The sequence below is a fragment of the Procambarus clarkii genome, chromosome 67, assembly GCF_040958095.1.
Source record: "Procambarus clarkii isolate CNS0578487 chromosome 67, FALCON_Pclarkii_2.0, whole genome shotgun sequence".
Lineage (NCBI taxonomy): Eukaryota > Metazoa > Arthropoda > Malacostraca > Decapoda > Cambaridae > Procambarus > Procambarus clarkii.
The window spans coordinates 20,491,063-20,506,461 of record NC_091216.1 but is presented as its reverse complement, the minus strand read 5'-3'; the positions used below and the strand labels follow the sequence as shown (position 1 = coordinate 20,506,461).

At 44.7% G+C, this 15,399-nt stretch overlaps 1 protein-coding gene across 4 annotated transcripts in view; it reads left to right on the top strand.

Annotated features, from left to right (window-relative positions):
* The window catches only part of LOC123767742 (large ribosomal subunit protein mL45), a 53,302-nt gene that overhangs the window by 6,779 nt on the left and 31,124 nt on the right, over positions 1-15,399 (top strand). For all 4 annotated transcript variants that reach the window (XM_045757706.2, XM_045757707.2, XM_045757708.2 and 1 more), the window contains exons 4-6: positions 1,266-1,397; positions 9,694-9,845; positions 9,967-10,165. In XM_045757706.2, the coding sequence (XP_045613662.2) occupies positions 1,266-1,397; positions 9,694-9,845; positions 9,967-10,165 (483 nt within the window). The remainder of the gene's footprint in view (positions 1-1,265; positions 1,398-9,693; positions 9,846-9,966; positions 10,166-15,399) is intronic.

Sequence of the window (15,399 nt, the reverse complement as noted above, 5' to 3'; positions counted from 1 at the left end):
CTCCATCATATTTCTTTGTGTATAGTTATCCATTAATATATTCTAGAAGGAAATATTCTTAGTTATTGTATTTCATGGTCAAAGCTGTATTTTGTGTCACCAATGGTTTAAGCATTATTACAGATGTAGGCTTTTGAAAATATGAAGAGATTTGAGAATTTTTATTTTTAGCAAAAGTACAGTACTGTACAGTACTTGCATGGCTTTCTTTCTCTATTAGTGTAAGGTGGTGACGTGTATATGGTATATTGAGAACTCGGGCAACTGATCGAAAGATTTGTTGTAAATACAGTAGATAAACAAATACCCAAGGTAAAAGTGCCTTTACTCTGCAAAAAATATGATTGCAGGAATACTTATACTTACACACAAAAATCCATTACAAATAAGTAAGTACCAATAGGTACCAAGCTTGGAAGACTGTAGCACTATCCGTGACACAGAATATTGCAAAGTTTCTCAATATCCTTCAGATGTCGACACTAAAGCAAAGACGAGTGATATCAAAGGAACCATATTCATTGAGGATTTTACCGAGGGGACATAAGAGTCAAAGGAACAGTGGGAGAATTTTTTTTATATAAAATCTGAATATTGGGACATTTTATGAGGCATTGCATGATTTGGACAGGTGCATCAGCACATGTTTGAATCATGTGGTGTATCATACTCACCAAAATGCATCTGATGCATTTTGAATAAGCTGTGCATCAGTAAACGTGTTCATTTAATTCTGTATTCCTTCTGGTAGCTCATTCATATGGTCTGAGTATGTGATTAGGATGAGACTTACATCTCATCGTCTAATCAAAGGTGAACGTTGATTTGACGTTGAGATGCAAGTCTTGTCCTAATCAAACACTCAGACCCTGACAAAGCGCTCAGGAGAGTGCAAAAGACTTGGTGTAAATTTCACAAATACACAAATTTGGGTTTTATCCTATGTTATTATGTCTGTGAGTAGACATTACCATCACTAACAGTGCTATACCATATATTATAATACAGTATATGCATATACAATTATACATTTTTTATACCGTACATTCTGTAAAAGACAAATTAAGATAACTGTATCTGTAAATCCTGCCAAGCCAAAAGATGTTCATTTCATTTAATTTGAATAATCTAGACCTAACTACAGTACTGTATTAGTTTTCCTTGGTTCTAACTGTCAGATCTTTAAATTTTCATGGGCCTCATTGATTTCAGGCTGTAAAGGGCTCTCCATTTTATCTTAACTTTGAGATTTGTTTGTTTTTCAGATGAAGGAAAAGGGTATTCAGCCTGTGCGTCCATGGCAGGAGAAACCCTTCGTAATATCAAGCACGGCAGGAACATTTGAGGCATATGTACCCCCTGAAGGTGATGGAAAACTGTCTGCCACATCAAAAGCAGTGAGTTGATATTTAGTACACAAGATATATTTGCTTGTGGGATATATAGCAAAGTTAAAGAAATGTTCCATCTACATTTATATTGATAAATGTTAGTTAAAAAATGTGTCGACTGTGAATATATAATAATAGGGTACCCCCCTATGCCTCCATGCTCACAGTTCATAAAATACAGCATCTATACTCATAAAACATTTTAAAGCATGCTTATCACTGTATGATGAAAGTAGACAAATTATTATTTTATTGGATATATATAATGTTGAAAGTCGCTATGTATATAATGTACTGGATATGCATTTTGTGAAAACAAATTTATCATGTGATGGTGTCCCAGCAGGGTGGTCTTCCTTGCTCCTCTCCATTTTTGCTTTGTAAAGAACTTGCTGATAATTTGTCTGGTGAACTTAAAATCCCATTGTTAGGTGGTGATATCCTGGCTGGTTTCTCAGTTTCCCTCTTGAAAGATGTACACAAAAATTCAGCCGCAAGGAGTAAACCCAGGTTGCTGTAAGCCCTGCTATGTGAGGAGTAATCTTTGATCCTTTCATCATATCTTGAGTAAAAGGGGTTTTTCATGCAACCCTCTTAACTAGTTCCAAGGACAACATTCCTAAGAGCTCCTCTTGGGCTAAATGGCATTGAGAAGATCCTTGGTAAGAAGAGTACTGACCTGAAGAGAATGAATACATTGGCAACACAGGTTTTCATGATGACCTTCACCTTTTCTCCAGCTTAGGGTCCCTTCCCAGGTTAACACTTTGATGCTCTGAGCGCACGTGCACCTCACTACCCTGGGTTGGTTTGGGCATTCCGCTGGAGCGTGCTGTAATTCTGAAAAGTGTGTACTCTTTTCAACTTTGTTACCTCAATTCTCGTCCTAGGTTTTTCAATTTGGTATTGTGTTCGCAATAGAATTCTCTACAGGACTAAAGGCATACAAAGTCCAAAAGCCCAGCGTACCATCCGCAACAAACAGAGAAAGTGAGAGAAAGTTACCCGGGAGCGCACAAGAGCGATAAAATGTTTACACTCTTTTCAGTTTTGTCACCTCAATTCTCGTCCTAGGTTTTTCATTTTGGTATCATTGTGTTCACAATAGAATTTCCTACAGGAATATATACAAATATAAAGTCCAAAAGCCTGGCATACCACCTACAGCAAACAGAGAAAGTGACAGTGTGTTACCTCATGAGCACAAATAAAGAGCAATAAAATGGGTATGCTCTTTTCAACTTTGTTACCTCAATTCTGGTCCTAGGTCTTTAATTTTGGTATCAATGTATTCACAATGAAATTCTCTACAGGACTAAATGCATATGAAGCCCAAAAGTCCGGCGAGAAAGTGAGAAAGTGATAGCGTGTTACCTGGGGGCGCACAAGAGCAATAAAATGTGTACACACACTATTACTTTTGACATCTCAATTCTCATCCTAGGTCTTTCATTTTGGTATCATTGTGTTCACAATAGAATTCCCTACAGGAGTACAGTATATGCAAATAATCATTGTGTTCACAATAGAATTCCCTACAGGAGTACAGTATATGCAAATATAAAGTCCAAAAGCCCGGCGTACCACCCCAGCAAACAGAGAAAGTGACGGAGCGTTACTCCAGTGAGCGCTAATAAAGAACAATAAAATGGGTATACTCTTTTCAACTTTGTTACTTAATTCTGGTCCTAAGTCTTTCATTTTGGTACCAATGTATTCGCAATGAAATTCCCTACAGGAGTATATGCATATAATGTCCAAAATCGTGGCGCGCCCCCTCCCGAAGCAGCCGCCAATTTGCCGCCCGCCAATTACTGCCAAGGACTCAATGTTGAGTCCTTACCGGACTTCCCTCTATTTTACGGAGGACTCAATGCTGAGTTGTCGCCGAGCAAAAGTGTTTTAACCTACTTATTGAAAAATTACCAGTCGTACAACATTCCTAAGCCAGGTTCTTTGGTACCGTGGTCAGCATCATAGCCTCAAGGGCCATGAGGCTGGGCAGAAGCAATTGGGCAATGTTTCCTTTCACTTGATCCCTGTGTTTATCTAGCAATAAATTTGTACTGGCTGTACCTGGGAGTTGGGCAACTGTTGTGGGTTGCATTGTGGGGAAGGTCAGTAGTTGGCTTAGTAGGACCTGGCCTAAATGGCTTTCTGTCCCTGACTATGGGAAAACCTTATCGTTAGTAAGGATGTCTGCCATCACTGGCTGCATTTTGTATCGGGAGAGAAAACACCAGTTATTATGGGTTCTGATTGTATCTGGCTGCCCCATCCGGGTCGGCAACAGAGGCATTATTCAAGCCTGCTCCTCCTGCCGAGGCTTCCGGATCTTACCAGCGGACTCCCTTCTTCTCAGCCTTTCCTCTGGACTCGGCCTTTTCTTCAGGGGCTGTGGGTGTGGAGGACGGGCTTTGCCCCGGATCCTGATGAGGATACTGGAGCTGAGGAGGAGTTGACTTGGAGGGGGGGGGGCCTTGCCCTGTTTGACCCCGCTTGGGTGTTGATACACTGCCCTCCTTGCAGGGCTTGTTGTTGCAGAGGGAGGGGTTTTCTTACCCACCTTCCCTATATGACATGATTTTTGTTCAGCTCCTCCCCAGGTTCGGTTCTGGGTTCCTTTGGGTTCTTAAATTCTTTCCAGAGGTTTTCATCTTCTCGAATCCCGCCTAGGGAGGTTCGGGAGGATGTTGCGGCTTACTTCCTACGAGACCCAGATTCCACCTCAGTGATGGATCCTCCGTCTATTGAGTTAGTTCTACTTTCCCCTATTGAGTGCGTTACCAGTCTTCCTGGCTGGCAGACTGCCCTTTCTTATCATTGGGGTCATGGCATGGGTTTTGTCAGACCCGCACACTTGAGTGGCAGGAGACATCTACTATTGTGCAGGTTTACCTGGGGGGTCGAGTTTGAGCGCCTAAATGCATGCTTGTTCGCCCCTGTGCTTCCTCGGGATGTTGGTGTTGTGCAGCTGCACGGGATGGTTCTCTCCCTTTCGGCTTCCTTGGTAGCTGAGGATTTGTGCACCTGTGGGCATTTGGCCTCGGTCTTGCGTTTCTTTTCCCTTCTCTAGCTGTCCTCAGACTGACTTGAAGACGATGTTGGGAACAGGGTCTTCTTCCAGTGCACTTGTCTCGATGACTTGGGCATTGGCTGCCTTGAAGAAGTTGTATGTGCCAATTCTCAAAGAGGCAGTGTCTCTGTTTTTTGCCTCTCGCCACGTGTGCTGACTGGCCATGCTTGCACTCTCCTTGGAATCTGCTTGGGCCCTGGCTCTTAGGTTTTCGTCGCCTTTTTGACCGTTGCGATGTGCGGAGTCTGCTGTCATGCAGTTTCTGCAGGCAGCTTTGTCTAGTTGTCGTCCCATGTTGGACTTGATGGTTGTCTGGGGTGGACGTGGTAGTTTTTCCCGGAAGGGTCATACCAAGGTCCAGGGTTCCTCCAATCGTGGTAGGCCAGTGATGTCAGTTTCGGAGCTAGTGACGTCTGGTCGGCGTGGTGATCGCTCTGCTCACTGGTCTGCTTCTTGTAAGGGGTGTAGGCTCTTTTGCCCCATTGGCTTCCCCATCGCCCCATCAATGGCTCGCGCTGTTTGCTCGCTCCTGGTCCCACGATTTTTTAACCTTTCGAGTCGTTTCCTTTGGCCTTTGAACCCGTGGACGGTCATGGTGCTCCAATTTACAGTTGGTTATGTTTATCGGGCAGCCCAAATGGTAGTTAATGAGATCCTACATGGGTCTCAAATTAATTCAAAGCTCTGGAGATGTTAAAGGTTCTGTCCATACCTGTTCAGATAAGAACATAAGACTAAAGGTAACTGCAGAAGGCCTGTTGGCCCATACAAGGCAGATCCTATTTATAACCACCCAATCTCATTCATATGTGGATTTTATATGGATTATATATGGATTATATATGGATCATGGATTTTTAAAATAAGGGCGCTGGTGGCTGAGTGGACAGCATGCTGGATACGTAGCCAGGGTTCGATTCCCGGCGCCGGCAGAAACCAAAATGGGCAGAGTTTCTTTCACCCTGATGTTGTTACCTGTTGTTTTCACCAATCATAGCGGCTGGCTCTGTTCCGCCTGGGTACGCTGTACTCTTGCGGGGTTTTCTTTTTCTTTTTGTTTGTCTACCTGGTGGGGGGCTCTGCCTTTGGTTCTTTTCCCCTTTGTGGCGAGTTCTCTTCCTTCTTCCGGTGGTTTCCCCTGCTAGGTCCCCATGAGTGTACACGTCCCGGGGGTTCAGCTCTTAGTATGTTGTTTGCTAGCCATGGGTGCCAGTTAGCAGTACCCTGCCTGGGATTACCTGAGCACGAGTCCTCTTATAGTAAACGCTCGGGACCCTGGGAAACCCCTAGGGGGAGCGTGGGCCCGATAGATGTGGCCCTGGAGTCCCCCCCTCGCTTTGTGTGAGTTCGAGGGTTGCTTTGTCCCCTTGTCTCAGGGTGACTCTCAGGTTTTGCCTCCTTCTGCAGCCTGTGGGGTCGGTGACACCTTTGGCCCGGGGGGTCCTGCAAGTTTTGTTGCTTGTTGTGGCTCGGTTACCCAGTCTTATGCTGACTATGTGGGTGCAGGCTGCATGAGTGTTGCACATTGGGTTTCAGTGGCAATGTGCTAGTTGTTTGCTCCCCGGAAGCCCCAAGGCTGCCCCGTTTTCGTTGGTGGTCTTGTCGGGTCCCTTTCCCCTTCCTCCCAACATCCGGGTCTTTACAGTCTGTGGGTTCAGGGTCGGGGCGGGGCTTCCATCGTTTTCGGCTCCTTCGGTCGGGGTGATCGGTTTGGTCGTCTGCTGCCTTCTTCTTTTCTGGCGAAGAATGAGACTGCTGCTTTCCGGAGGGGTCCCTGGGTTGTTGATGCTTGGTTGCTTAGGCTGGGGGTGCATTTTGTTTTTGTCCGGTTGCGGCTTTCCCCCGTTTTGGGCGCGCCGCGGCTTCTGGGTCCGTGGACGCGCTTTGGGTTGCTCCTGTTCCCTTCTTCCCTGTTCCAGGGTGTGGGTCGCCCTCGGGGTTCTTATGGCTTGCCAGCCTGCGGTCTATCTCCATGCCCATGACGTCCGCAAGTTCGCGGCTCTTGCCGCTGTCTTTGGTATTGTGTCCTGGGAGGACACTCGGGCACGGGGTATTTGACTGTCGAGTAGGGTCCTTGGCTGCTCGTTACCTTGTACACATTCCTGGGCCGAGTAGGGTCCTTGGCTGCTCATTACCTTGTACACATTCCTGGGCCCAGTCGGGCCTGTGTCGCTTTGGGTCCGCGGATGTGGTCTGTCCCTATTCTCTTCCTTTGTAGGTAGTTAGCTTCGGGGAGCCATAGGGACTCCTCCCCAGAAAACCAGTGTTGATTGTAATGAAACTCCATTTTCTGGGCGAGTCCCGGAGGCTCCCTGGCAACCCTCCCTCCTTCCGGTTGGCGTTTTTTTTTCGCGCGTTTTGACATCCAGCCTCAGAACTGGGGTGTGGATTGCCAGCGTGGTAGGTCTGGGGCTACTCCTTCCCCCTCCCGGAGAGGGGGGAGCTGCGCAGACAGCGGTGCAATGACAGGTGACGTCATACTAGTTTACTAGTTTTTGTTTGGGGAGTTCTATCCACTCGTTCAGTTTTTGGTTGCAATTTTCACCAGAATAGGCTTTGTTTTGGGACGCCTATCTTTCTGGGTGCCTAACCCGGTCGATGGCAGACATAGAATGCTTCCAACCACACGGGGGTTTCTATAGGCCATTGCTCCCCTTGCCTCTCTGAGGGGGCCAGGTTCTGGCTCATGATCCCCGGTTGGTCCACAAGAACTTACACATGACTGATGCCAAAGTCTGACATTAGCATATCAGCCTGGTAAGCTCCGGGGAGCCATAGGGGCTCCCCCCCAGAAAAGGGGCGTTGACAGAGCCTTCGCCAGACGAGGTCTGCTCTGCCCGAGCTGTCAGGCGGCAGTTGCCACAACTATATTATTACCTAATTATTTCAATGTCTCTGATTTTTTCTTTGTATTTTTGCAATAATATTATTCAATAGTGTGCATTGTGATATATTTATATAATAAAATGTGTGAACCATCGCTGTACTCAATTATGGTGTACATATTAGTGATTCAATTATTATGTTCATAAAACAATAAACAAATAGTTATATTATATACACAGGTTATATATAAGTATCTGCATGTTTTGCTCACCATACTCGAACCACTAAGTTGGTATTGTGAGTCAAAATGCAACGAGGAATGACCCACACACACCAGCCAGCCACTCGCTGCCACTCCCTCCCTCAACAACACCTTACTCGCCCTCATTCTCTTCCCACAATACTGTTTTTTAATCTATTCACTATACACAGACATTATATATAAGTATTCACATGTTTTGTTTACCATAATTGTACATCTAAGCTTGTATGGCGAGCAAAGGCAATAAAATGTAGCTACTCACACAGTCAGCTGGTTGCGGCCGCCCTCAAGGCCAGACGTACTAATATTTCTCCTCCAACTATATTGTTTGTGGTGTTATTACGCTATATTCACATTATATATAAGTATCTACCTGTTTTATTCACCATACCTGTACAAATAAGCTGGTATGGTGCCCTAAGACCATAGTGGCCACCAGTAAACAACATGACAAGTCGTGCAGACGACGCACCTCCCTCACCAAAATGGCAGCTCCCAACCTACTCCTATTGCTGTTATTACACTCTATACACATGTTATATATAAGTATCTACATTTGTGTTCACCATAGTGAACCACTAAGCTGGTATGGTGAGTGCAGTCAATAAAAGGTGGCCACATGGAGTCAGAAGACAACTCCACCACCCTCCCTCCCACAGCATTACTCCTCCCTCCATGGAGCACAGCGCTAAATATCACCACAATCCTGCTATTATCAGAATCCTGGACAGTCTTGTCACAGTCAGGGGTCTTCTGTAATACTATCATCGCTAAATAATAGCATGAACATGTATATTTTGACATTTGTAGGCGATGCTGTGGTCACAAGCTGAACAGCAGTGCTATGCGCTTATGGTGCATGCGTCAGCCTTGGTGGCTCGCTCAATACTGAAGCTCTCACACCCATGTATGTTGGCCACGATTTTCTTTCTAGGTGGCATCTGTCAACTATCATTCGTGGCTTCACTATAGCTGCCCCTATCCCACGCGTGACATTTAAATTAAGGCGCTAGACACTAAAACAGCTATTAATGTATTGCGCAGTTACGGTTTGGTTTCTCAAATCATCCGTACATGTATGTATTGCTCGGTCTAAGGGTTAATCCGTTCCGGCACCGAGCTCGTCATGTGAAATGCTCGTCTTTCAAAACAAATTTCCCCATTTAAAATACTAGTAATGGAAACTAAATTAATCCGTTCTACTGCCGAAAAACGTCCATATGATATTAAATTTTTTAAATAATGGAGCAGCCTACCTGGCAAACACTGAACGAACCTTTATAACATTTATTCTATTTTCAACTTTGTTCATTTTTTTTTATTTTTTCATTTTCTATAGCAAAAAGTTTGTTCAGAGTATGTCAGGTAGGGTGCTCTGTTTCTTAAAAAAAAATGAAACAAAAAAAAAATTGAACAAATTTGAAAAAAGGACAAATGTCATAAAGGTTCGTTCAGTGTTTGTCAGGTATGATGCTCCATTATGACAATCTTTCTTTGCTTCAAATGTGTTCAATTTATTTTGTATTTTTCATTTATTTAATAATGGAGCAGCCTACCATTCACACACTGAACGAACCTTTATGACATTCTTCCTTTTTTCGAATTTGTTAAAATTTTTTTTTAAGAAACATGGAGCAGCCTACTTGACATACACTGAATAAACCTTTTTAACATTTTTTTTTCAAAATTTTTCAATTTTTTTCAATTTTTTCTAAAACAAAAATCAATACTTTGCAACATTACAACACTCACCCCTTTACATCCCAACATCATTGGCATCTTTAAAAAAAAAAATATTAGCATCGTCGGAGGTGTCCGAGAATTTGCGAGAACCAGAGAGAACGCTAGGAAGCACCACATGGTTTCCTCGTTAATAGAGCGTAAGCTCATCAATCGAGACAAATTTTCGGAGAGTGGCTCGCTCATTACTTGAAATGCTCGTAGATGGAGATGCTTGTCGCTCAAGGTTCCACTGTATGACCATAAATAAATAAATAAGTAAATAGACTATAGATGAAAAATAGATAAATAGATAATAAGAACTAAATAAATAGGAGATAACTGTGCTGTGAATATGCTATATACAGTATATTTATACTGTACTTGTACTATATTAACCACCATTGTTTCTTTCATAGGGAGCAAAACAAAAGATTCGGCTCCTGGAGAAAAAGGGCAGATCCATGATGGCAATTAGAAAAATAAGACAGTTTGATGAGGAATTTGACCCCAAGGATTTTGCCGAAGAGGCACAACAAATTTATATCGACACACACAAGGCTTTAACAAAGTAAGATTTTGCAGGTGTTCCCTCTTATTTTTATTCAAATCAGTATGAAAATAATGTTGCTAAAAAATTTAACAAATATTAGTAAAATGTATTAATTTTTTTTTTTTTTTTTTTTTTTAAGCTTTGACAAAAAGAGACTTCATCAGACAGTAACTGAGCGAGCTTACCCTCTGGTCACCCATCAAATTCACAGAAGCACCGTCAGATGGCAGTTCCTCGGTTCTTTGGAGCCCCCACGTGTAGTGCATGCAAGATGTACAGACCTAATTAGCAAAGACAATGTTTTTGCTCAGGTTACAGTTCGATTCCATACTAAGCAGGTAAGATACTGCATATAAGATTTGCATCACCTTTAAAAATATAATTTACCTGAATTTACCTCTACTTGAGGGCCACTGTCTCCCTAGTGGCATCAATGGAGACAGGAAGCTACCGGCTTGTCAGAGGTCCACCCATTGTTCCTAAGGATTTTTTTTTTTTCTCTGGATTTTAAACTGAGGTAATATCTTGGCATTTACAGCTTTGCCAGGTAGGCAGTTCCACAGGTTTTTAACCCTATGGGTGAAAAAGAATCTCCTATTTTCTGTCTGACATTATGACTTGTTGAGCTTAAAGCTGTTGCCCCTTGCATGTATTATATTTGACCTTTTAAAGAAGTGGTCTGAGTTAATATCCTACAACTTGTTCAGTATTTTAAAGATCTTGATGATATGAATCCTGTCATGTCCAGTTTGCTGTGTTGATAGTTTTGTCAGTAGTTAGTATCTCCACCATTCCTGGTATGAGAGTCAACTTAGTTTTGGGAGGATTTTTGTGTGTTTAACTTCCTTCAAACCAGATATGTCCTTTTTGAAAGTTAGTTCCTCATGCATGGATACAGTTGTCTAGATGAGGGTGCACCAGCGACTTGTACAGTGTTGATATTATGCCATATTATAAGTACTGTATTCTAGGCGGGGAGACCATCACATTTTCTGGGGGAAGCCCCGTTGGCTCCCTGGAGCTTATCCAGGCTGTTATGCTAATGTCAGACTTTGGCGTCAGTCATGTGTATGGAGTTCTACGGCCTTCCGAGGACCACGAGCCAGAACCTGGCCCCCCTCAGAGAGGCAAGGGGAGCAATGGCCTATAGAAATCCCCGTGTGGTTGGAAGCATTCTATGTCTGCCATTGACCGGGTCAGGCACCCAGAAAGGTAAGCGTCCGAAAACAAACCCCTATTCTGGTTAAATTGCTACCAAAGCCGAACTAGTGGATAGAACTCCCCAAACAAAAACGAGCAAACTAGTATGACATCACACGTCGCCGCGCTGCTATCTGCGAAGTTCCTCCCCTCCCCGGGAGGGGGAAGGGGGAGCCCCACACCGGCTCTCCACACCTGAGTTCTTTGGCTGATGCTAGAGGCTTAGGTCGTGTGCTCCAGTTCCGGTGGTTGTTTCAGCACTGTACCTAGAGTGTGGTGGCTGTCTTCTAGGTGGTGGGTGAGCCGAGAGTGATTCTCCAGAACTCAGGCTGCATGTTCCTAGGGTTTCCTCCCTAGGTGCCCTGTAAATACTGCCCTTGGGGCTTGGGGCCACCTTCCACAAGTTCCTTGGGTTCTACCCCTGCTAGGCCATTTACTGCTTGGTTTTCGGCTGCCCTTTGTGTGCTTGGGTGTTCTTTCTCCCTTGTTCGCCTTAGGGTAAGGGGCAGTTTGCACTGGTGGGGCGCAGGGTACTGCTCAGCTTGTTTTCACCAATCATGGCGGCCGGCTCTGTTCCACCTGGGTACGCTGTCCTCTTGCTTTTTTTTTTTTTTTTTTTTTTTTTTTTTTTGTCTGCCTACCTGGTGGGGGATGGTTGCCTTCGTTCTTTGCCTCCTGTGTACTGAGCATTCTTCCTTCTTCCAGTGGTTCCCCCTGCTAGGTCCCCATGAGTGTACACGTCCCGGGGGTTCAGTTCTTAGAAACGTTGTTTGGTAGACTTGGGTGCTGGTTAGCAGTACCCTGCCTGGGATTACCTGAGCGCAAGTCCTATTATAGTAAACGCTTGGGACCCTGGGAAACCCCTGGGGGCGAGCAGGTCTGATGGATGTGACCCCGGGGACCCCCCCTCGCTTCCAGCAAGTTTGAAGGTTGCTCTGTCCCCTTGTGTCCGAGTGACACACTCTGTCTTTGCCTCCATCTACTGCCTGTGGGGTCGGTGACACCTTCGGCCCAGAGTCCTGCGAGTTTTGTTGCTTGTTTGTGACTCGGTTACCCAGTCTTATGCTGACTATGCAGGCGCAGGCAACACGGGTGTTGCACATTGAGCTTCGATGGTGGCAATGCTGTTGGTTGTTTGCTCCCCAGAAGCCCCGAGGCTGCCCTGTTTTGGTTGATGTTGGGTCTTGGTTTTTTCGGCTTCTTCCACGCCCCCTTGTCTTTCCCCTGTTGTGGTTTAGTGTGGTCCCCCCTTCTTCCCTGCATCCGGATCCTTACTGTCTGTGGGTTCGGGGTCGGGGCGGGACGGGGCTTTGTTTTGAGACTGGCGATCTCTGGGAATTCCTCGGCGGGGGCATTCGAGCCTGTTCCTCCAGCAGTATTGTACGAGTGCCGGTGGGCTCCCTTCCTTAGTATTTTCGCGGCTATCCCGGTTTTTTCTTACGAGGCCGGGGGCTTTGGGGGGCCTGCCGAGTGGGTTCCCGGGGCTGGGGAGGGGCTGACTTGGGGGCCTAAAGCCACGTTGGACCCCGCAGAGAGTTTTCTACCCTCTAGTCGGGGCTTGCGGTTACGCAGATTGGGTTTTTTCCTTCCCCCCTTTCCGTACAAGTTGTTGGGCGTTGGCCCCTCCCCGGGCTCGGTTCCCTTGTTCCTTGAGTCAGTTGGTTCCGTCCTGTCGGTGGGTGCGCTTCTCCATTATTCCCCTCTTTTTCATGGGACAGGAACTTCTCCGTCATGTTCCCCTCTTCTTGGGGCTCTGCATGACTTTTGGTCTTGGGTGCGACTGTGCCTTTGTGCCATCGTGACTTGTACTTGCTTCTGTGTGTTCTCGAAGGTTCGGGAAGGTTTTTCGCTAGTTCCCGGATTATTGGAACGTCTGTCGTCTTTCAGTGTGGTTTCCCTCCAGTTCTTTCTAGGGCTTGTTGGTCCTCTTCCGTGCTTATTCTGGATTTGCAGTTCTGTCTCGTTCTATTGTTATTGTGTCTTCTCTCCGTGCTCTGTCTCAGCACTGCTCGTTTTCTTTGCATGCGCCTAATCTGAGATGCCTGCTTGGGCTACTTGTAGCCCAATTGGGTTGCCATTTGGGTTCGTTTCCTAAGTGAATAAGCCTGCTATGTATGTTCCTGCTTACTAATTTTTGGCTCCTGTTACCATGAGCTGGGTTGTTTCTTCTCCTGGGTGAATCACTCGGGTCACAGTCTGTTTGGCTACTTTTCTTGTGAAGTAGTCCTAGTTGCCGCCTTCCCGCCGAGCGGGTTGTGCGGTTTGGACAGTGTCCTGCGCATGCGCCATGGGAGTTTTATGGTTATGGGCGGTGTGCACCAGTGCTGGTGTTTTGCATCCTTTTCTCTTGAGAGCTTCGCCACTCGCTCTTCTCCTGTTCTCCAGTCCGAGCCTCGTGGCTACTGGGGTGTTCTGGTTTGTAGTTACGGGGTGGACTCCGGGGTTTTCTCTGTGTTATGGGTGCGGGGCACCACCTTCGCCTCTACCCTGCACTTCTCTGCCTGTGCGGCTTTGGCCTTCTTTCCTTGGTGGTGCTCCCGGCATCTTCTTGGCTACATTGTTGTCGTGACATGTTCGTGCCTACGTTCTGCAGGTGAGTTTCTGCTGTCTGGCATTGGTTCTTGGTTTTGGGGTACGAATGTTAGAACATCAGAACCCAGGTGCTTGCTGGGGGCCAATTGGCCCATACGAGGCAGCTCCTAAATTATACCCATCCCGTCCCACTCGTATGCATCCCACTGCGTGCAGCCCCATATCAACTATACTTATCATATCATTATACTATATCATACCATAAATATACCATATCATAGTTGAGTTTTTTAAACTGTCCTAGTAAAATCTGAAAGTCATGATTAGTATGGATTTTAAATAAAAACAATATTGTGTGTAAATATTTAAAATGAGGCAAATAGGATACTGTACTCGAATTCATATTTAGAAGAATTAATAAGACATCAATATTTTTATTAAGCTTTATCTTGCACTTGTTAGGGCCCCCATTTAGATTATGAAGTTTAGCTTTAGTCACATTACTATAGAATGGACCTAAATTTACTTGAATGTCTTCAGAGATGGATAACAGTTAATTCCAGAAATTGGGAACCATTGATGAAGAAAATTTTTAAGCTTACTCTAATTTACTTTATCTAGAAAGTTAGAGAAAAGGATAACATGACTGAATTATATAAATGGGGGAAATGGTATAAGAAAGGGATTGAAATAACATTTTAAATGTCTACACAAAATAGAATTCTTCCTTCACCCCTTCCTCAAAAGTTTTTTCTTGTCATGGTGCAGCCCATCCTTTTGAGCTGTCACAACGGACACATAATTATTTACTCAGTTGCCCTGAACCTAACCTAAGGCCTTTTCTGGGGGTTGTATGTATGAAATGGAACAAATATAAGGATTCTAGTTCAGGTAATTGAACCACCCATTGCAGGGGTTGCCAGTGAGGGGCTGCTCCTCTCTGATGTCTCCTTCACTGAACCCCTGTCAGTTTACTTATGCTCCCTGCTACATTTTATCACGTCTATGCGTGCCATATATGTTCTCTGTATTCCCTCTATTTCAGCAGTCTCTCCTGCTCTGAAGGGGGAAATGAGTACTGAGCAGTACTCGAGACGGGACAACACAAGTGACTTGAAGAGTACAACCATTGTCATGGGATCCCTGGATTTGAAAGTTCTTGTAATCCATCCGATCATTTTTCTGGCTGACGCAATATTTGCTTGGTTATGCTCCCTAAACGTTAGATCGTCGGACATCATTATTCCCAAATCCTTGACATGCTGTTTTCCTACTATGGGAAGATTCGATTGTGTTTTGTACCCTGTATTATGTTTCAGATCCTCATTTTTGCCGTACCCGAGTACCTGAAATTTATCTACTGTTAAACATCATGTTATTTTCTGCTGCCCAATTGAAAACTTTGTTGACATCTGCTTGTAGTTTTTCAATGTCTTCAGCAGAGGTAATTTTCATGCTGATTTTTGTGTCATCTGCAAAGGACGACACGAAGCTGTGACGTGTATTTTTGTCTATATCTGATATGAGAATAAGGAACAGTAGCGGTGCAAGGACTGTACCTTGAGGTACAGAGCTTTTAACATCGCTTGGACTCGATTTTATTTGATTGACTGTTACTCTTTGTGTTCTGTTCGACAGGAAATTGCCATCCTGAATTCCAGAGGTGACTCAAATTGACTTGTACACTTGCACCCTATCCTGTATTGGTCTTTCTCTCTGCTTCTCTTCCATTTATATAGACTTGACATGGAATGTCATCAATGCCCTTCGTAATAAGTGACCATTTCCCTATCCTCATAACCCTCTTTTCTTTCTACCCTTCTCTCACTTCCTTCAGTGA